Here is a 23,047-nt window from a genome sequence, read left to right as displayed (position 1 = left end):
ACAGTCAATTGTGCACTACTGAATCATATTAAAAGAATAATATTGTGTGACAATTCTATAATTTGAGTTCATGTCTATCACTCTAGCACTCTTTTCTTGATCAGCCTATTTCTATTTGTCGTTTCTAACATCTAAATCAGTTGTAACAGTTCTCATGATGGATAAGGGAATTTGGTTCTTCATGTGTCCTAAATAGCAGATTCCTTCCTGCTATTTTGTCACACAGAGATCCTGTGATTCTTACAAAAGCAGTTTGTAACAAGATGTATAATCTATGGTTTTTCCCATTTAAAATATAAAATTGTGACTGTGTATGTATACATAATATTTATACCTATAGAGTCTAATATTGTATAAAGATAAAACAGACCTTGGCTTAGATATTTAGATACAATTAACAAAAAGATACAAGCATATTATAGAATTTATCAATAGTGTACATATGTTGAACAAATTGAATGAATAAGCTCACAAGAATAGAATAGAATAGAATAGAATAGAATAGAATAGAATAGAATAGAATAGAATAGAATAGGAATAACAGAGTTGGACGGGATCTTGGAGGTCTTCTAGTCCAACCCCCTGCTTAGGCAGGAAACCCTATAGCATTTCAGACAAATGGTTATTCAATCTCTTCTTAAAAACTTCCAGTGTTAGTGCATTTATGATTAAAGCAGTTATGGTGCTCCTTGCATAATAGCAATAGGAATAGCACTTAGACTTATATATCACTTCATAGTGCTTTACAGCCCTCTCTAAGCGGTTTACAGAGTCAGCAAATTGCCCCCAACAATCTGGGTCATTTTACCCACCTCAGAAGGATGGAAGGCTGAGTCAACCTTGAGCCTGGTGGGATTTGATCTGCCAAATTTCAGGCAGCTGGCTGTCAGCAGAAGTAGTTTGCAGTACTGCACTCAAACCATTGTGCCACCAAGGCTCTTTGATTGACTGAACCAATTTCACACTAAACACAGTAAACTAATTGAAGAAACAAAATAATTGACTGTTCAAAGTTATGATAGTGCAAAATCAGGGGACTTACAACTATTTCTTGTACTTATGCCCTTCACAGCCTGCAGTCATGTGGTCACAATTCAAGGACTTGGAAACTGGCTTACAATTACAACAGTCAACAGCATCCTGCAGTCAGATGTTCGCCATTTACAACCTTCACTGCTGGCTCCTACAAGCAAAGTCAATGGGAAAGCCAGATGATATTGCAAATGGAGATCATGTGACCATAAGATGCTGCAGCCACGTGGGATTCATTTAATAATGGCACTGGAGCTGCTGCAACTGTAAAGACACAGGATTTTGTGCTTTATAAGTACATCGATTAGCAACAGAATTGCAGGTCCCAATTACTGTAGTTAGGCGAGTTAAATGATTCATGGCATTTGCATTTTAAATAATGTTTTTAACTATGAAATTAGTTGATTCAAATATTGTTGCAGGGACATAGCTTATATGATAGACAGATTAGTGATAATGTGAGCATTGAGTTCCATACTTATTCATGTTACCTGAAATATTTATCACATTAAATTATGTTTTAATGAAACTCATAAGTTCAACTTCCCCCAAACAATAATACTAACTAAATCACATATCCTGCTTCACTAGAATTTAAGATTACAGTACAAGGCTGTTTTTTGTTCACAAAATCGTTATGGTAGAACATAGTCTTGAATCAAATGAATTAAAATTTGATGAGTTGTTTTTCCCCTGAAGAATATTTTTATGCCTGCCAAGATGTTACTGAGAACAGCAAAATCAATAACAAAAAATTGCTTCTGTAAGTATGACGCAGCTTATTTAGTTATTATTTATATACCAAACAAATTTGTATAGCTGTGCAAGTCACACTTCAGGTGAGTCCAGTAATCAATCGGCATAAAAATCAATTGAGAATTGCTTGAGTGTCCAAAAGCAAATCAGGAAACACACCTGTTTTAAGACCCAAGTTTTTGTACAGTAGCATATAAGTGGTAACTTACACCATGAGCTCCTTGGATTGTGTGGACTAAGGTAAGCCCTTTCCAGACATAGACATCTCCATTTAAAGCACCAGAGAATGTAACGTCATCTTTTGCACAAGACAAACAGAGGATAGTTTGCAAGTCTCCTGTTTTGCCAAATATTCCTCTTTTGGCTGTCAAGGCATTTCCGCACAGTGTCCAAAACTATAAAATGACAAACAGAGTGTCTTCAGGATTTGCAATATGTGGCTGAATCATACCTTTAAGATGTATGAAAAACCCCTAGCAGTTTACATAGTTTAGGTCCCTGTTTATGTTGTTTATGATATTTACATCTAATTATTTAAATGAATTATCAGGATGGTTTCCATTATTAAAATGCATAAAACAAGTACTCAGAATATATGATAACATCATATGATAAAAGTATTCACTTAAAGGTTTTTTATTGCTTTTAAAATAAAAAAAAGGAAAGGAAACAAATCAAAATAATTGAGTATTAATAATCAAAATAATTTGTTTTTACAAGTTACAGTGAAGGTATACACAAGACCTTAGGATATTAGTAATCCTTTATTCCTTCTGTAATCCTAGTACCGAATGAAGTCCTTTCAACTGCAATCCACAGTGGCTGAAAGGATCAATGTATTTTAATAAATCCTTCATTTATGATAAAATCTACAGCACATGCCCTTTGATCAGAATCAGGCCCAGAGCAGGAGACAAAGGATTACAAATTCTTGATTCTTCACTATACTAAGCAGTTTATATAAACTATATGTAAGGTACTTTGAGACCAGCATACTGCATTGTAAATGTTGACCCTTTCCAAGAGACTTCTTACACTAGTTAATGTCAGACAGAGATGTAACCTCTTTTGGGATGATCTGTCTATACGTCCAACAGCAGGCATATTGCAGCTAAGCTTAGATCTTGACAGGGCCAATTTTGTGAACTAATTCACAGAAACATCTTAACCTTTAGCCCTCCTCCCACCTCCCTTCTGCATCTAGAAATTTTTGCCTCCTATCTACTTTTTTTTGCTCATTCAAGCCACCCACCACCAAGTGTATTAAATTACCCCTTATGCATATACCTGTTTCCCAAGTAACCTTGGGATTACATGTTGTGACCTATATAATTGTCCTATCACATGTCAAACACCTACTGTAATTGACATTCGGGTTGTAATGTAATTTCCCTGCCATGGTAGTTTATTTCATTTCTTGTTATGGTTTCCCCTCTACTTCTGAGGCAGCTAACAGAAATACACAATTCATAGACATATTTTGGAAAGCCGTTTCAGTTATTAGATGTTAAGCTCCTCCTCTCTTCTATTCATCATTTGCAATTGGATGTTGAAATAAAAGACAAATGCCATTCTGGAGCAATATTCTTCCATGAAACATTAAATGTGTTTATGTCAATAATTGAGAAATAGCTGTTTCAGGTCAACTATATTTACCACCCATGCCTATAGCTACATGCTTCCTGGTTCTCCCTCATTCCAGACACACCCAGCACTCTTTAAAATCAAAGATTATCTGGCTCTTGCCAAGGCCTCATGCCAGCACTGTGGAGATCAAGCCCTATCCCAAGGGTCTTCAAACTTGACAGCTTTAAGACTCCAACTCCCAAAATTCCTCCTCCAGTCATGTTAGCTCAAGAATTCTGGGAGTTGAAGTCCACAACTCTTAAACTTGCCAAGTTTGAAGACCCTTGCCCTATCCCTTTGAAGATCATATTTAGCCTTCTATCAAATCTTCCTCCTCCACATGGGCTGCCTAAAGAGTTGAACATCAAGTTTATTGGACTATTTTCCATAGTTACATAGACCATTCCTTTGCTTTCATCAGAGGCTCCCAATCACAGTGAAAACGGATGTCGATCCATTGTACCTTAATGGTCCTGGAATGTCTTCCTGCCCCCTTGTACAACTTTGTTCCACTACCTTCAGTGTTAGTGAAATAGTAAGTTGAGATTGAATGTTTTTTGGGCTCTTGGCATAGAAGGAACAGACTAAGCTCTTTGATTTGCTAACGTGGTTGCCCAAATATCAAATGATACACAAATGCTTCGCCTCCTTTGACAGCACCAATTGCTCCCAAAGCCAAAAGCACTGTGGATATTTAGAGACTCCTTTGATCATTTTCTGAGATTGGTAAGTTAGTGACTATAATTGCACTTGCTTTAATATTGTTAAAATTCTAGAGTTGAAAGGCATCTTGGAAGTGTTCCAGTCCAAACCCCTACTCAAGGTACAGATCCTTATACAATCCCAAACAAATGGCTGTCCAGCTTTTTGCCTGAAAACATCAATACATTTAGATTTAGAGTGACAAATTTAATTTTTTAAATTTTATTAAATGATACATCAATTTCTAAAATCAGCGTTGCATCATCACAATACAAACTCCCTTCATTTGTAAGTGTGTGCGATGTCATATATACAGAATGGAACCAGCTTGTGGTGCAAAGCTTATTTTGTGATGTACTTCTCCTGTGGACATCTCTGCTTGTACAGCTACTTTATTTTTAATAGGTAGAAATGAATTATTGCTTTTAGTTAGATGTGTCTATGGAGATTCTCGGTCATCCTGATCATGGTTGTCCCAAACATGCTGTTTCAAAAGGCAACTAGACTTTGTTTTTCTTTGAAGCTATTTCACTTTTCATCCAAACAGCTTCTTCAGTTCTGACTGAATGGTGGAGGATGGAAGGCTTTATATTCCTTGCTGTCATCTGGTTATTAGCACTCTTTCTGAGAGTCGTTGAGGCCACTTGGAAGTTTATCTGTACTCTCAGGGTCACATGAATAATGCAAATGGGTATGGAACCTTTGGTGGAACTACTAAAATAATTGTGTTGTAAATAGGAAATAGGTGGTGCGGTATTTATCCTCCCTCTGTTGAGAGAGAACTGTTCAATCTTAATGTAGATAGCCTCTTTGACCCCTCTTTCAAATCAGCGGTCTTCTTTGTCCAAGGATGAGAAGGAAAAACAAAGTCCATCTCTCTTTCCCTCTCCCTTTCCCCCCTCCTCGGATAGCAATGACAAATATAGCCAATTTACATCAAACAGGGGAAAGACAATGGGGAGACTCCCTACACTAAGTTTAACTAGTGTTCCTCAAACTAGGCAATGTTAAGATGTGTGGACTGGCTGAGGAATACTAGGAAGTGAAGTCCACACATTTTAAAGTTGCTTAGTTGAGAAATACTGCTTTAATGTCTATTAACCCTGGTAGCCAATAAGATAAGAAGACGCAATGGAATAATGTTTGTAACCATTAATTTTCCAACAATGCCTTTCAAATACCTGGAGATTTCTTACAAAGTATTGTTTTGTTAGCTTTGCTTTTCACAATTTCATTATTAAACAAAACCAAATCTTTTAAAATGTGTTAAGCTTCGGCTCAGTGAATGTTAGTCTTCTGCTTTTCAGTGATTTTACTCTGTAAAAGACTGATTTGCTAGTTTTTTGTTGTATTTTTCTGATTTAGATATTTTGCAAATGTGGAGTCCTTGCTCCCCTCTGAGTTTGATTGCTTTCTCTTCTACTAGTGTTTTGCAATTCTTACAATGCAAGCCACCTTGCACATCATTTCATTATTGACTTCACTTATGCAATATATTTGGCCATTTATTAAGAGTAACCTATATAAAAGAAATAGTGAAATTTCTTTCCTAATCTAATGAGGAAAGCCTTTCCAAACAGAAAAATAGCTTTTTTTTTTTTCAATATAGAAAAAGGCTTGGAAATTTTTATAAGTGACACCTACTAAGCACACACACAAACATATATAAAGTATTAGACATTGGAAAATTTATTGAACTTTTTAAAAAATCATGTCATATATCTAGAGCTAAATATCTTTAGAACTAAAAAAGAGCTGTTGAGTGAACCAACTGACAGATTTATTTATATATATATTTAGTATATAAATGTCATCTATTTATACCTATTTAAGATCTCTTTATCAGTCTACATGAATATATATGTGAATTTTATTTCTAATATGCATATTAAATATTAGCAAAATAGCATTTATTTTGTTGCAGTTATTACAGAACTAATTATTTAATCAAGGCAAATTTCCTCATTTTAAAATGTCATTCAGAAAAAGATATAAAGCTGTAAGTATCCAAAATTTTCAATAACCAATTTAGCAACTAGCAGTTAACTGAATTTTATACTACATCAATATACATGCTTTTGTTTATTAAAATAACCACATGAATGATGTGATTTTTTAAGCTGCACATCTCTTTTTTCTGTAATCAGATGATTACAGAATAATTCAATAAATTAGGGTTAAATTTAATTCTGAGTTAAAATGCAGCAACATCTTGCAGTTAATGACTTGATTCACATAAACTATCATTTTTTTTTCAATCATAATTTGTTAACAAATTACAATTTTATTAACTAAAAATTCATAGTCATTAGAATAGAAGCAGAATTCACACACGCTTAAATGACATCAGTCAGAAATGAAAACTGTCAAGCACAAACAACCAGGTCCACATGCAAAGAGTTCAAAAGTACTGATTTACTGCTCAAGCCTATGTAAAGGAATCTTTGTGGCAACCCTGATATCTCAAAGATGGCGTCAGCCAAGTTCATGAACCTGGCTGACGCCATCTTTGAGACTTCAGGGTTGCCACTTTGGGGACTAACACCTGTGTAAAACTAGCATCTGGGTAAAACTTGAGAAGGTTCAAAGGCATTCAGGGCGGGGGGGAGAAGGTGTACTTCATCCTCTTGTGACTATGTAGAGACTCTAAACCAATTCCTCACTTGACTCCTCCAGTTTAGTCTAGTTAGAATTGGATATAGGGGCATTAAGCTAGTGTGATCAAACTAAATCAAAAGAGTTTTTTTCCTAAATAAGTGTGCAAAGAATTACACTGTTTAAATGGATGGAGACATTGGAAACACTTTAAAGTGGGTGGTGAGGACCAAAAAAAATATATTAGTTTTAAAATCTTTCTTCAAAAATAAATAATTATTTAAAGTAAAAATGTTCATGTAGCATCAAAATAAATCATTAATTGCCTTATACAGTGTTTAATTATGAAAAATATTTGGCATACTTTTGTTATATCTTGGTGTTCACTAAAATGACATTACATGTGTACAAATTAGAGATGAGGGCTTGTCAAAAAGATTATGTATCCTGAAAGAAAATGAAATTTATTCATAGTTTATAACAACCCCTCATCTCTAGTGTGGACACAAAGTTAGAAATATATGAACATAATAATATAATCAAGTTATAATAGAACAGAATACTCACAATTGAGTATTTAATTGAAATATTATGATCATGAAGTATAGGATGAAAGTGCAGGGATGAAGTGCAGGATAAACAAGAATTCTAATAAGATATGGAATTTTTTGTTTTTAATCACTAATGTACATATTACATTTAAGAGTCTAATTTAGAAAAACTTTATTCTAAATAATGAGTTTGTAGCATGACACCATGTTATAACTCCCAATAGCATAGTTAGCATGTACTGTACTTCAGCAACTTTTACTTGTTTTCCTCTGTTCTAAATGAATCTATTTTGATTAAAAACATGGGGGAGACCTATACATATTTGAAACTCACACCATATGTCCCTTCTACTTATCCTGATTACCTATTTCTCTCTGCAGCAACTCTATGTGTTAGGAATTTACCTACTAACTTGCATTGGCTATACTAACTTGTATACTAACTTGTAGAGCTTAAAAGAAGTTAGTAAGAGAAAATGTGTCAAATAAATATAACATTTTTCTCCACTGATAATGCAAAGCATCAAAACCAATTTACCTTGATATGTTATGTTACCTTGATATGTTTCACTCCGCAGCTAGCCACTCGGTTAGGTTGATATGGATCCCAGGAAATATCAAAAATCTGTCAAAACATATTCAAAACTGCTACACTAAATTAAAAACCAAATGCATTAAATCCTAGAAATGTCTATTTTTCTCACATAATTTCAACAAAGTTCTATAGCTCTATTAGCAAGATTGTTAATACCATAGTTACATCATAGCTCATAATTTTTTTTTATAGAAGACAAATGCATTTGAAAAGTAGTCAGCAAAACAAACATTTTACAAGGTTAATTATACATTTGCCTTTAATTTACGGTATTTGTATATATAATAGGAATGTTAACAATTATAGGTAAATATTAATGAATACCAAATTGTACAGACCTAAAGAAAATAGATGGGATTTAAAATAAACAGTATTGTTATAAAAGATTGTCCATATTTATTAGACCTTGCTGTATAGATATCACTCTTGAAAAAACTGGTTTTACACTATTTTTCTTACATACCTATTACTATTGAATTGACCCACCCAGAAAATTATACAAATATTTGTACTTTGCATAATTTAAATTGATATCAGAATCATTCAATACTGATTGCAACTTTAGCCTGTCACATTCTCAAACAGTTGGGGATTGCTTCAAAATTCCATTTTAATTTCCTAAAATAATCACCACAGTAAACCAAAGAGATGTAATGGGAGTCTCATGAAAGGAACTTTTGCAAAGAGCTCCTTCAGCATTATATACATGAATAAACCCATAGTGATGGACAAGCTGACTTTCAGGGAAATTATCAATCAGTAAATCTTTTCAAAGAGGCAATATTGTGCCACTTTTTACAATATCACAGATGCAATTTAAAAAACAGGTTAAATCTCTCAAGCGGTCCAAAACTGCTAAGATTTTTGCAATCTCACCCTCATATACCTTACACATTAATGCACGAAACCATGTGTGATATTCAATAATCAACTCTCACAATGCATTTTTTTATTTCCATTCAATCATGTCTGATTCTCAATGGCTACCCAAGTTTTTCAGAAGTGGTTGGGTGAGAGAAAGTGACTGGCCCAAGGTTACCCAGCTGGCTTTGCATCCAAGGTGAGAACAGAATTCAGTCTCCTGGTTTCTAGCCTGTTACTTTCCCAACTATGCCAAACTTTTCTCTTTCTGTTCTAAGTGATACTTTATGCGAAGGAAGCCTGGTATGTTGGATATGACAACATACACCCATGAAAATGTACATTTTAATTACTATTTATGGAATAGATATACTCCACAAGTAAAAATTTTCAGAGCTATTGCATTATTGTTGTGATCACCCTCCAGTTCAAACATCTATAAGGTAAAAGAAGAGGTGCTCAGAGGGGGAAGTTTAAGTTTCCCTATTTTATTACTTGACCACAACATTCCAGGTTTCTTTCAGTCCATGAAGCAAAAAAGAGAAGGTGGAATCCATTTATCCATATCATAGGTTATATTTTTCTTCAATAGGCTGGTAACGACTTGGAAGTAAAATGTATGAAACCAAAAAGTGAATTAAACTAAGATAGGATATGATATTAACCTTTTACAATCAAATTAGTAGCCTAGCCAACTGTTTTCAGTAAAATAACAGAAGCATCAAATCACTCCAAATGATGTTTGGTTCTCAGTGACATAATCCAGGCAAAAATCCTAATTGTTAAATTACCCCTCCATTATATGAAATAACACCATTTCCCATAAAGAATTTTACAAGCTAATTTGTATTCTTGATACAAACAAAAGACACACTCATACAACATTACAAGAGAAATATATGGCAAATTCATTAGCTGATTACCCTATCTGAGTGGCCAGTAGCTGATGCCAGTAGTTTTCCTTTCTTCCAATCCCAAATGCAGACTGTGTTTTTGGCATCCAACCCCACTGAAGATAAACGCTTAGGAAAAATAATACACAACAGTTTTTAAATGAATATCAGTTCAGGAGTAACTTACTACAATACATCAATGCATAAAGGGGTTGAAAAGAGATGCTGAAAGCGTTGTATAGACAATGCTGAAAGATTCAAATGCATTATAGGTTTCACTATTCAGCACAAATATTCCTTCCTTCCAAATATGCTTGTAAATGGAATTTAACGTGTTTCAGAACAATCTATAGCATCTTCCTTTTGTTAATTTCATATTTTAGAAACACATGGCAACAGACATAATACATCTTGCTTTGCTAATGTAAAAAATAAAAGCCTTAAAACAAGCCATCCGCCCAAGCAAACAGAATCTGGATATGCAATCTTTAATAACACTTTGTGAACCAAAATAACAACAAACTGAAAGACAACTGGATCTCTCATGCAGGAAGATAATTTCTCTTTTTCAAAAAATGGACAGTTGAATATGTCACCAACCTCTTGGGAATTTTTTTTAATTTCTGGTAGAAGATTCTTTAGTTGAATCAAGCCACTGGTCTAAACTAGCTCAGTAATGTCAGAACTACTGCTTCAAAGAACAATCTCTCTCTCACACGTTTCTTTCAGCTGTGAGACAGGCACTTAAAATCAACCTGACTTGCAATGGTCTATGGTCTATATACTGCTGTTCTTTCCCTGCTATCACTGTCAGGCTGAATTTTCACCAAGTATTCAATGCTGATACTTTTAGAACTGTTGAAAATGTCACCAACCATTAATGATGCAAAATTAAAACAAGTGAAATTTTAAAATGTTTTACTGGTATAGTATTTCACTGTTGGGCAATGTTGAGCTTTAATGACCATAGGTTAGACAGCAAAGTCCCTGAAATTTCACCAGTACCTTCACCAGCATATTTGAAGATAAAATGACAACTAAGGAAGGACTGTTTGGATTCCTGTTTTTATTAGTCTTTAGATAAACTGGTTTTCTATTGGTGTAGGTTGGTGAGGGCTGGTCTCTGATTGGTTCTTTCTTTGTGCCTGATCCTGACTGATATTTTGGAGGGATTGGAACCTGATTGCTTTATTTCTGAAATGTGACATCAAGTAAACATGATTATACCCTTTGGCTAAGCTCTAAACTAATCTTGTTCTAATAGTATATTGGAAAAAATAAATTCTTCGTATTTTACATCTAATCTGTATTACAAGCTTCTTTTTATGTTCTTAACCCCTCTTATCAGGAAAATAAATTTACATGTAGATTACTCTAGGTTATCTTGTTGCTACCACATAAGTTTAAGTAAGCAAACATTTTATAAATATTACTCCTCCCAAAGGATTATCAGAAAATTGTAACACTCTTGTTTTATAAGAGGAGACTGCTTCAAAAACAGGGGAATGGATATTTTGGCTCCACTCTACTAGAGCATTAAGTACAACAGAAATATAAACTCAGTAAATACACACCTGGCCATCTGAATCAAAAGCCAAGCAGGCAACTCCGTGGGTATGTGCATCTTTTAGGACAGAGACAGCCTGTACATTATAGGAATCCCAGATGCAGATATAAGGATCCTTGCCAACTTGTCCTGTAGCAACAAGGGTTTTATCAGGATGCAAAGCTAGGCTGGAATAGAGTTCAAAAGTTAGAGTTTGTTATCACATTTTTGATTATTGTGCAGATGTTCAGTGATGTTTTTACAATTATTCTGCTACTATATAAATTCATTTTCTGTTCATATGCAGGTAAAACATTGCAACTTTTTTTGCCTTCTAATGAATGTATTCCAACTGACATTTCATTTTCAAAAGATTACTGTAACTTGGACTCTCTAAGTGCAAACTGGGTTCTAGTCTGGTTTGCACTATTCCTCTACTCATGTATAATAAGTGGGATATAAGTTTCCACATGAATTATATGATTGAGGTATTTAATATAATCTTGTAATTTCTGAAGTCCTAGTCAAGCCTATTTTTCCATCATTTAATAATCTTTGACTGCTTCATATATGTTTTTCAAATGATGTTTAATAACACAGAGGGTGTAGATACACCCTATATGGTTTTTAGACAATGACATTTCTGAACTGGCATACTGTAGAAAACAAAAGTAATGTTCAGGTATACTTCCTTATAATTTTCTTCTCACAATAAATTACAAAATAAAAAATGGATGTAAATGTGTGTTTATTATGCATAGAAATTCTTCAAAATGTCAAAGCTTATTAAATAATGCTACTCAATGTCATAGGTTTTGAAAATAATGTTTGTAAAGTTATGTTGAAAGTGAAATTTATGGATATTTTAAACAATATATTATAGAATAAACTCACTTGACAGCAGGGGAAAAAAATCCAAAAGCATTTTTTATGAATAGAAATATTTGAGTCTATTAATTTTCTATTCCTTATGTTCCTTACAAAGAGCTATATGTGAAATCACAATTCATATTTCATTGAGAAAAGTAGTGCTCTTTTCCTAAAAATAACACTGATCTTTTAAGTGTGCATTTTCAAATGAAAAAACAGTAATATATTTATCATGAATAATTTATCATTTAAAATGCCCTTCCTCAACATATATTTCCTTCAAAAGGAACATATACTCACACTTATTATATTTATTATGTTCATCTGAACAACATTGAGTTATCACCTATTAAAATAGTTGTTTCTTGAAAATATGTGAGAATCTATGTGAGAGTCCAGGCTAGTTTTATGAGAGCAGCAAGAAAGCAAAATTATTTTGAAATGTGATAGTTAGCAATTCTATATTCCAATATTATATAGCAAAACATGTAATAAAACTGCTGCAATACAAGTCAATTCTATTAATGCAGTTTTATGTCATTTCCATACTAGTAATTGCTAGCATCTTTATAGCAACACTCAGCCATTGTTTAAGCAATATAAAATAATGATTGGGTGACTTTAGAACTGTGATGGAGAACCTATGGCACATGTAACAGAAGTGGCACGCAAAGCCATTTTCTGCCGGCACACGAGAGGTCACAGAAGAGCCCCACTGCGCATGTGTGCATGCCCCCCCACCAGTCAGCTGATTGTCAGGTATCTGCCGCTAAGTGTGGGGGGAGATGCGCATGTGGGAGAGGCATGCACATGTGCAGGGCGTGGCGTGCACATGCACAGAGGCACGCGGTGCATGGGGGTCGCATGTGCAGAGGCACACGATGCATGTGCAGGGGGGCGGAGATCACACGTGCATTGCATCATGGCTGCAGGCATGCGAGCGTGCAGGCAAACACATTTTCGGCACGCAACATGGAAAAGGTTAGCCAACACTGCTATAGAAGATGATATAAATTGCTAGTGAAAAAATATCACCTCAGATTGAAACCTCATATATCCATACATCATACACAGAGCTTATGCAATGTTCAGGAAAATGAAGATTTTTCTTTTCTCTATGTCTATGAAGAAATTAAGGTGATTGAAATGAGATTGAAATTTACTGTTCTATTATGGGTGAAGGAAGACATAACAGTCTTCAGTCTAAGGTAACAGTCCAACTTGTTTATTCAGCTAACAGTGAGAACAGAACTGCTGAACCTGTCTGACAGTTCCCCTTTTATAGGGACTGTCAGACGAACCAACCAATCACATTCAAGAGATTTTCCCGCCTAAACTGCGGACCTGAGTGAAAACTTCAGTTATACTAAAAACACAACACCCATCCCTTCTGAATTTGAACTGTAACTAATGAACAACAACATCACTTAACATAGTCGTGCAAGTAGACGGGGCTTCTATGCATCTACTCTGACCTGCGCAAATCATTTGGGAGTGAGACAGTGGTCAGACCTGTTGGGTCTGCTGCTGCTTCTTGTTCCGCCCCTGGAACCTGCAGGAACTCCCCTTGGGATGTGTTTACTTATTCTAGAGTTGACTCACAGTAGCCTTGCTGCTGGTCTCCAGATTCCCCAGGTACGTGTGGCTGTGGATTCTCTGAGTTTGAGGCCGCTGTAATGGGGAATTTGAGGACTTTATTATTCTCTATTGGAAGGTTGTTTTTGTGTTGGGTTTCCCTATTCTCCCCCTTAATTGGTTGATATGTCTCTACCATATTCAGCCGTCCTCTAATTCCACTTTGTAAGATCTAGGGCTCGTGATGGCTATTATTTGTCCTGGAATCCAGAGGGAACCTTCCATGTAATTTTGTGCATACACCCCATCCCCTATTTTGAATTCCCTGACTCTGCTGGTGGAGTCAGGAGGTTTCTCGTTGGAGTAGTTGGGGTGCAGTCTATCTAGCCTAGTTCTCAGTTTCCTCCCCATCAATAACTTGGAGGGGCCTTTATGTGTGGTTGCATTGGGTGTGACATGTTGTATTAATAGAAAAGTGTCTATACGCGTTTGCCAGTCTCCCGGCCCCATTCTTGCTAAAGCCTCTTTCGTGGTTCTCACCATTCTCTCTGCTTGGCCATTCGCCAAGGGGTAAAATGGTGCTGTTAGTGCGTGGCGAATGCCCAATTCCGCTAGGAACATCTCAGATTGGGTGGAGGGAAATTGAGGCCCATTATTGGAGACTAGGACATCCGGTAGGCCGTGTGTCGTGAATAGTTTCCTTAGGACTTTAATCATGGCCTCAGTTGTTGTAGAGTGCATCAGTATAATTTCTAGCCATTTTGAATATACGTCCACAACTACCATAAACATTTGCCCGTGGAACGGTCCCCCAAAGTCTATATGAATCCTAGCCCATGGGGATTTTAGGGATTCCCATTCCTGGGGTTGCACTGTCGGCGGTGTGGGCCTTGATTCTTGACAGTTCTTATAGGTTCCTACCCATTCTGTGATATCTTTATCTATATTGGGCCACCACACATAACTTCTAGCTAATGTTTTCATCTTAACTATTCCCGGGTGACCCTATGCAATAATTCTAAAATTTGTTTCTGTAATTTTGGTTGAACAATAACACACTCCCCCCATAACAAACACCCCTTGATTGCTAATAATTCATGTTGTCGGTTATAGAATGGTTTCAACTCTCCCGATACTGGCCCGTTAGGCCATCCCCTCTCAACCCAACTCAGTATTTGCCCTAAGGTTTTGTCCTTTGCTGAAAAATGAGCAATCTCTATCACGGAGATCAGCCTGGGTAAGTCCTCAATGAGGAGTACGGTTGCTGCTGGAGCTGGGTCTTGCGCTGTTTCCAGCAATGGACAACGGCTGAGTGTGTCTGCATGCCCCAGGGATTTTCCTGGGTGGTAGATCAGTTTATAATTATAGGCAGCTAGAAACATTGTCCATTTTGTGAGTTGAGGGGATAGAATAGTCAAAGTGGGTAGGTCTCTGGCGAGTAGTCCTAGCAGCGGTTTGTGGTCGGTAATGAGTTGAAAGTGTCTGCCATACAAATATTCATGGAACCTTTTAATGCCAGCTATTGTGGCCAATGCTTCATCTAATTGGCTGTAGTTTCTTTCTGCCCTGAGAGAGTCCTGGAGTAAAACGCTATAGGAGCCTCAGTGCCATTCGGCATGTGGTGGCTTAGGACAGCCCCGACCCTGAAAGGGGAGGCACTGCAAGTGAGGGTGACAGGCAAAGTTTCAGAGTATTGGACTAGGATGCTATCTGAGAACAACAGTTTTTTGACAGCCGCGAAAGCGGCGGCTTCCCATTTCCCCTAAATCCATTTAACCTGTTCTCCCAGGAGTTCATGTAAGGGTTCCACTATAGTGGCTTTTCTTGGGAGAAAAATACTATAAAAATTGAGGAGACCTAAAAATGCTTGTAGCTCAGTTTGATTTTTTGGGAGTAGGTGCTTCCTGGATAGCCTTAATTTTTTCTGCAGTCAGGTGGATCCCTGAGCCATCTATTAGGTATCCTAAAAATTCGACCCTGGGGACTCCGAATTTGCATTTTTCTCATTTAACTTTTAATCCTGATTCTCGGAATTTAGTTAGTACTTCCCTTAGCCTGGTTAGCAATTCGTCTTTATTTTTTGCAGTTATTAAAACATCATCAAAATATGGGACAACTCCCTGAATTCCCAGTAGGAGGTGCTCCATGAGGTTTTGAAAGATGCCTGAAGCCACACTGACACCGAATTGAAGCTGGCAACATTTAAAGGCACCCCTATGGGTTAAAATGGTTTGGTCCTCAGCCGTGGCATCAACTGGGAGTTGTTGGTATGCCTGCGTCAGGTCTAATTTGGTGAAAATTTTACCTTTCCCCAATGAGTGCAATAAGTGCTGCGCTATGGGGATGGGATAAGCATTTTGTTGAAGGGCCTTATTTAGGGTACACTTGTAATCCACACAGATGTGGACTGATCCATCTGCCTTTATAGGGGTGACAATAGGGGTTTCCCATTTCGCATGGTCTACCAGTTCTAATATCCCTTGCGTGATTAATTTGTCAAGCTGTTTTTCTATTTTTGGCTTAAGCGTGAATGGTACTCTGTGCAGTTTGAGTCGGATTGGGGCAACCTGGGGGGTCAAGGTTAAATGAAATAGGGATGCCCACATACTTGCTCAAATTGTCATCAGAAACGTCCTCAAATGCCTTGATCAGTTCTTTGATGCTGTCATCTGGTATCGCATGGACACCAGTCACCCCCAGTCCCAATGCTTCAAACCAGTCTAGTCCAAGGAGGCTGTGTAATTTGCCTTTGATGATCATCAGACGCAGGGGCCCTTGAAACTGTTTAAATGTTACTTGAAATGTTCCCATCCCCACGACAGGGATATGATTCCCTTGATAGTCTTTCAAATAAATTCTCTGCTTTTGCAGTTTATTTTTAAGATGGTGGGCTTTACCTTCTTCATTGTGGCCCACGAAACTATTGATAGAGAGGACCCAGTGTCCACTTCCATATCACAGGGTATTCCTTCAATGGTGACGGTGATGTTGATCTTTCTTGTTCATGTTGAGTTGGCTTTCCCAATGGATGTCTGGAACGTCACAGCTGACTTGGAATGTTGGTTTTCTTTTTTCTGCAGTTTCCACGCTTGTTCGGCTTTGTACCCTGTGTATTGGATGGGTTGTTTCTGCGGGGTGCCAGCTGGCTGGCTCTGCATACTCTTGCTAAATGGCCTTTTCACTTGCAATGTTGACAGATGGCTTCCTTGAATCTGCAATTCGCTCTTGAATTATTCCCACCACAACCTGCACATGCGGACTGTCCTTCTTCAGTTTTCGTAGTTTTCCTGTTACTTTTGAGTCGTTATACATCTTCTTCTTCGTCTGTTGACTCCTCCAGTTCATTGTGATCTTGTTGGGCTGTGTTGCCACAATGCGTGTTATTTGGGCTTTTGTCCTTTTGAATTGTTGCCATTGCTTTGATTGAAATCTCAGTGGCTCTGGCTTCATCTAGTGCTATCTTCAGGGTGAGGTTGGGCTTTGCTAGTAATCTCCGTTGAAGACTCACATCCCTGACTCCACAGACAAGTCTGTCCAGTAGTAGATCTTCGAGATCTCTAAATTCACAGTACATGGCAGTCCTCTGCAGTGCGGCGATGTAATCATTTATTGACTCTCCTTCATTTTGGCTCTGGCAGTGGAATTCATGCCGTCGGACAATCTTACATGGTACTGGTGCATAATGCATTCGGAGTGCATTTTGGATTATGTCCCATGACACCATTTGGACTGCTGCTGGAGCGACCAGTGCCTTGGCTGTATCGAAGATTTCAGAGCCACAATAACTCAAAAATAGCGCTCTCTTTCTGTTGTCTGCTTGTAGCTGTTGGCCTCTAGGAAACAATCAAATCGGATCATATAAGAGTCCCAGTGTTCAATGGCCAGGTTGAAAGGTGCTGGTGGAGTGTGCGTCGTCATCTTGCTGAATTCGGGACAAATCTTTCCCCATGACCAATTCTGCTAGGCCATCTTTTGATCAGCTCTTTTGTTACTATTCTTCCTAAGATCCCACCTTCGTCGCCAGTGTTCTATTGTGGGTGAAGGAAGATGCACAGCCCAAGGTAACAGTCCAACTTGTTTATTCAGCTAACAGTGAGAACAGAACTGCTGAACCCATCTGACAGTTCCCCTTTTATAGGGACTGTCAGATGAGCCAGCCAATCACATTCAAGAGATTTTCTCGCCTAAACTGTGGACCTGAGTAAAAACTTCAGTTATACTAAAAACACAACATTTTCTATTTAATTAATAAATTAAAAATTAATGTTGGCTGTAAAGTAGAGGGGTTAATCAACTGAACTGTTATCTATATCATTAACAAAAGGAGAGAAAATAGCTTTTTAGCAGCCCAAATGAAAAAAAAAAACCAAAGATAAAGAATGATATATTAAATTAATGTACATTGATATGGTTTGTTGGGAAATATGCATTAATTCTGGAATTCTGTGAATTGTATAAGAGTTTGAAATAAAATAAAAATGAGAAGTGGTAACTTTGTGCTTAACATATTATACAAGTGCCACTTTTGAGTACTGACTCATGACAAATTTGATGGAGAACATCCCTGCTCATCATGTTTACCTCTCTAGAATAACTTACATATATTAATAATATAATCAATATTTATAATATTAAATATTTATAATATTTATAATCAACATTTAAAAGCAGCATAGGAGACAAAGTAATTATAAATTCAATAATAAGTCAATTATTATTTTTTCAATCAGGCTTCTAAGTTACCAGACTTTGAGTGGATTAGTATTCTTCTTCCATCAATTAAGCTGTAAGCCTAAATCATAACAATTGTGAAAGCCAGTTCTCAGATTGATAAACCTTGCAGCTGTTCCTCAAATAATCAAGAGGGACAGTTTTTCCTCTTTCTGTAAGCTGGGGATGGACTTCCAATGTTCATACATTTAACAACTCAACTCCGACATTCTGGATTGCCTAATAAACACTTGGGTTTATTTATGGTAGAGTGATTTGTAAACATAATTTGCTGCTAGAAATTTTCTTAAGTTTGACTAAGGTATCTGTTTGATTAGGGCCACTTTAAATCAAATTTTGATCTCTGGCTTAGGAGATTGTTCTTCAGATCCTTATATTCTCAGAGTTACAAACAAAACCACATAGACTTATTGACATGGAAAAATATCATTATCAGAACTTTCTCAAATATTTTGGTGGCAACCAAAATTTTTAAAACAATTGAATTCATTATGGTTTTTATTATGCAGTAAATAAGCAAGTCATTTTGAAAGTATGGAAAACGTCAACCTCCTGAACTGTATTGTTCTTAATTTCTTTCGCAACTTCTATAGACTTTCAGCAATTAGTAACTTCCCAATCACTATCAGCTATGAGGGGATAAACAATGTCTTATTGCATCATTTAGCTAACATGGTTTTACCTCCACAACAGCCATTAGATGGACTTTTCTTCCTCTGCACTTCTCATGGGTAGTGCCCTTGAATACTTTGGGAGTCTTCCCTTAGTCTCATTCATCATCCTGCAAATCTTATTTTTATAAACTGCTAATTTTGTTTTAGAATTACCAGCCAACCTTATTTTGGATATGGAATAGACAGACAATTGGTCCTTTTTCATCACACATTGGAGCTATCTAATCCATTTTAGCCATTAGAGCAACTTTAGCTGCCAGCTAACGGATTTGCTATCTCTTAATTTATTTAATTACAGTCAATGGCCAACATGTGAGGACAATCTGCCTGTGACATCTGTCACATGTAACTATATGTGGGAATGACCTTGGGAAAGGAGGAGGGAAAAGATGCTGTCTAGAGAATGATCACATAAAGGGAGAAAGGAACCTGCGGTTATATAAAGGGGAGAGAAAGAAACAGAAAAGATCTGCCTTAACTGATCAGTAAAAAGAGACAATAGGAGATTTGTACATTTGGGTTTGCAAGATTCTGATAATATAACCCTACAATAAAGTAGAATTGGCTCATTTTGTTGTGTTTCCTGACACTCCATTGATTGTTAGGATTGAGTTACTGTATCACTAGGCCATCATCCAAACAATTCTAAAAAATATGTATTTTGGGATCAACTCCAAGCTAATGCAACTCTTTCATTCCCCCATTAAAATATTTCAGGAGTTGGACCTTTGGGGCTTAGAAAAAAAGGGGTATAGGGAGACTTGGCAAAGATATGGAAAATATGGAAAATATAAACTTCTTTTTCTTCCTTCACACAATGTTAGGTGGGCTGCTAGGCATGGCTGCTAACTGGTAAGTGGGCAGGAACTAGGAATAAACTAGTGCTCTTCCCATTGTGTGATGCTTGGGTCTCGAAGCAGGGCTACTTTCCAGCCAAGCTCAGCATCTTAACTACTGAGCCATTGCATGGTTATGGAAAATAGGATGTTGCTTAACTCATCCTGATCCAAAAAAGTTTTCTTACACTTTTTTTTGCGAAGCTCAAAGTGTATCTCTTCAAAATAGACAGACAGTTTGTTGGCATTAATGAAGCATAATCAAGTCACCATGGGTGAATAGGTGGCAATAAAAATTCAATAAATAAATAAATATGCTTTCAACAGTGATACAAATAAAAAGATTTGGATATTGCATGGATTAGAAGATTCCCCTATGAAATAACTACATAAATGAACTCATAATACTAAGTTCCTGTTATGCAGTTACAGCACATAAGGTCATTAAACATGTTGGATGCTTAGGTACCATCTTAAGAAGGACAGGATATATAAATGTACCTTTCAATGTTGTATTTTTCAGAACTAGAAAATACTAATAAATGGAATTGAGGACTTTGATTTTTTAGATATGAAACATGTATAATGAAATACAGATTGAAAAACATTCTTAATAATTTTAGACCATGCATTTTCTATTATTCTATGAGTCCAGAAATATTTCTTTGGTTTATTTATTTGCAAAAAACTCTTTAGTTGACAAAATTATAGGAGAGGAAGGAAGAGATTATTTATATTGGATTTAGTTCAGAATTAGTTCAGTTAGAAAGATTGTTGGTCAAAGTGGTAAATGATTTGCTAGCAATTTAAATCCTTTCATTAGCAACCTTAAAGGCTGAAGACAAGCATTTCCTTTTCCTGGTTTCCTTCTGATTGCCAATAAACACAAAAATACTATACTAGTGAACATATCCACACGGTCAAGTTCCCTCAACTGTGGCAGAAAGTATTTCCAAGCCAGTAAGGGGAGAAAAATATTTCGGACTTTTCAATTGTGCAATATCAGGGGTCCGACTGATGAACTGTATTGTGGTTGGGAAAGAGTGGTTAATGGGTTTTTTGTTATTTGGGGTTTGTGTTGGGTTATGGAAGAGTAAGGCATTGTTGGGGGTTGTGGGGGGTTTTATAATATTTAGTTTTGAGGTTTTTTTTTTTTTGGTGGTTGGTTTTTTGTGTTATATGTTATTTTTATTTTTTTATTTGGTTTTTTTTTTATTGAGGGAGTGTGTTGGGGGTGGGGGGGGGGGGTGGTTTGGGGGTTGGGGAGACGGGTATGTGTGTTGGTGGGGGTTTTGAGGATTTTTTGAGGTATTGTGGCGGTGAGGTGGGGGGGGGGGGAGGAGTTTGTGTGGGGGAGGGGTTTTGGGGTATGTGTTCGGAGGGGGTTTTGGGTTTGTTGGGAAGGGGGGGGGGGGGGGGGGGGGGGGGGGGGGGGGGGGGGGGGGGGGGGGGGGGGGGGGGGGGGGGGGGGGGGGGGGGGGGGGGGGGGGGGGGGGGGGGGGGGGGGGGGGGGGGGGGGGGGGGGGGGGGGGGGGGGGGGGGGGGGGGGGGGGGGGGGGGGGGGGGGGGGGGGGGGGGGGGGGGGGGGGGGGGGGGGGGGGGGGGGGGGGGGGGGGGGGGGGGGGGGGGGGGGGGGGGGGGGGGGGGGGGGGGGGGGGGGGGGGGGGGGGGGGGGGGGGGGGGGGGGGGGGGGGGGGGGGGGGGGGGGGGGGGGGGGGGGGGGGGGGGGGGGGGGGGGGGGGGGGGGGGTGTGGGGGGGGGGGGGGGGGGGGGGGGGGGGGGGGGGGGGGGGGGGGGGGGGGGGGGGGGGGGGGGGGCATTACCCATCCAGATCTGTCAAAACAAGAGATATTAAGATACATTGTTCATCATATCTGGAAGATATCACTTTGGAGATATCTATTTTAGGAAGTATATAAGTAGATTTGACAAGCTTGCCAGGAAAGTACACTAGATTATGAAAGGTTTAAAAGTCTCCAAAGAAAAATGTGATATGATATTATTAGGTAAAAGTAACTTATGGAGCTTTGTGAAGAAAAGAGAAAGGATGCAATGAAGCATAATAATGATTAATCTTCCCTTGCTAAGTAAGCAGCATTAGTTCATTGACAAAAACCTATTTATAACCATGTGCATCAGTGGTGGGATTCAAATTTTTTTACTACCGGTTCTGTGGGTGTAGTTTGGTGGGCATGGCAGGGGAAGGATACTGTAAAATCTCCAGTCAGAGGTGGTATTTGCTGGTTCTCCGAACAACTCAAAATTTTTGCTACTGGTTCTCCAGAACTGGTCAGAACCTGCTGAATACCACCTCTGATGTGCATCTGTGTTTAGTAAAATTCTCCCAGGAAAATACATGTACAATTATTTAACTTTCTATTATTGAGAAAGCTATTTGTTGCAATCTGTTTTATATAACTAGGTTCTATAGAAGAAAAGAACAGTCTGATGTGTAGAAATGGTATGTCCTTTTGTAAAAGCAGATGTTCTTTTTAAGACCTTTACTATTATCACTCATTGGATAATTAGAGTCTAGTAGTAAATGAAAAGTAACATCATAAAGGAATGCAAAATGAATGTAACATTATTCTAGGGCAGAGGTCCCCAAACTAAAGTTGCCAAGTCTGGGGGACCCCTGTTCTAGGGAAAGACAGCTGATGGGATATCTCTAAGGCCATTGAGGAGGTTTTCAAAACACATCTGGCCTACTTAGGCCAAGTGTCCTTTAGCAATATGAAACCACTTTTCATTTCCTTCTTTCCTTCTTCACATTAAGATGGGAGCACCTACAACTGAAAGTGCTGAGGAGAATTTCTGTGAGAAAAATAAATGTCTGATCTTAAATAATGTCTTTATTTCAGACAATAGCAGCTGTACATAACCGATGCACTATTTAAACAATAGCAAGGGGATATATCTAAAATTGTGTGGCAGGAACATGAATTAAAGTACAATGAAAGGTGTTAGAAGATGTAAAGGAAAGAGGAGTGGGTCTAGTTGATTTGAAATTGACAATGTGTGTGCTGAAAAAAATTATAGCATGTTTCCAATAAATCAAGCAGGTTGGAATAGTTGGAAGAAAGAAATATAGCTGCACAATGTTTTTAGACAAGAGAGCATATATCCAGAAAACAATCTATATCGCACTTGCATTGTTGCAAGAATATTATAAATTGTAAGAAACAAGACACTTAAAAAAAGATA

The 23,047-nt window shown here is 37.7% G+C and overlaps 1 protein-coding gene and 1 pseudogene across 3 annotated transcripts in view; both read right to left on the bottom strand.

The window, feature by feature from the left end:
- EML6 (EMAP like 6) overlaps window positions 1–23,047 on the bottom strand; it is a 132,183-nt gene that overhangs the window by 98,229 nt on the left and 10,907 nt on the right. For 2 of the 3 annotated variants that reach the window (XM_087960949.1, XM_026676706.2), the window contains exons 3-6: window positions 11,186–11,345; window positions 9,642–9,740; window positions 7,819–7,887; window positions 1,998–2,183 (exon numbers count right to left, since the gene is read on the bottom strand). In XM_087960949.1, the coding sequence (XP_087817075.1) occupies window positions 1,998–2,183; window positions 7,819–7,887; window positions 9,642–9,740; window positions 11,186–11,345 (514 nt within the window). The remainder of the gene's footprint in view (window positions 1–1,997; window positions 2,184–7,818; window positions 7,888–9,641; window positions 9,741–11,185; window positions 11,346–23,047) is intronic. The other variant, XM_087960961.1, reaches the window with a different exon arrangement.
- LOC148132747 (uncharacterized) lies at window positions 16,643–17,520 on the bottom strand (annotated as a pseudogene).

Source organism: Notechis scutatus, chromosome 1 (genome assembly GCF_049901735.1).
Source record: "Notechis scutatus isolate UNSWTSFEM ecotype Mainland chromosome 1, rNotScu1.2, whole genome shotgun sequence".
NCBI lineage: Eukaryota > Metazoa > Chordata > Lepidosauria > Squamata > Elapidae > Notechis > Notechis scutatus.
The sequence above is the reverse complement of the archived record's forward strand: the minus strand, read 5'-3'. Positions and strand labels throughout refer to the sequence as shown.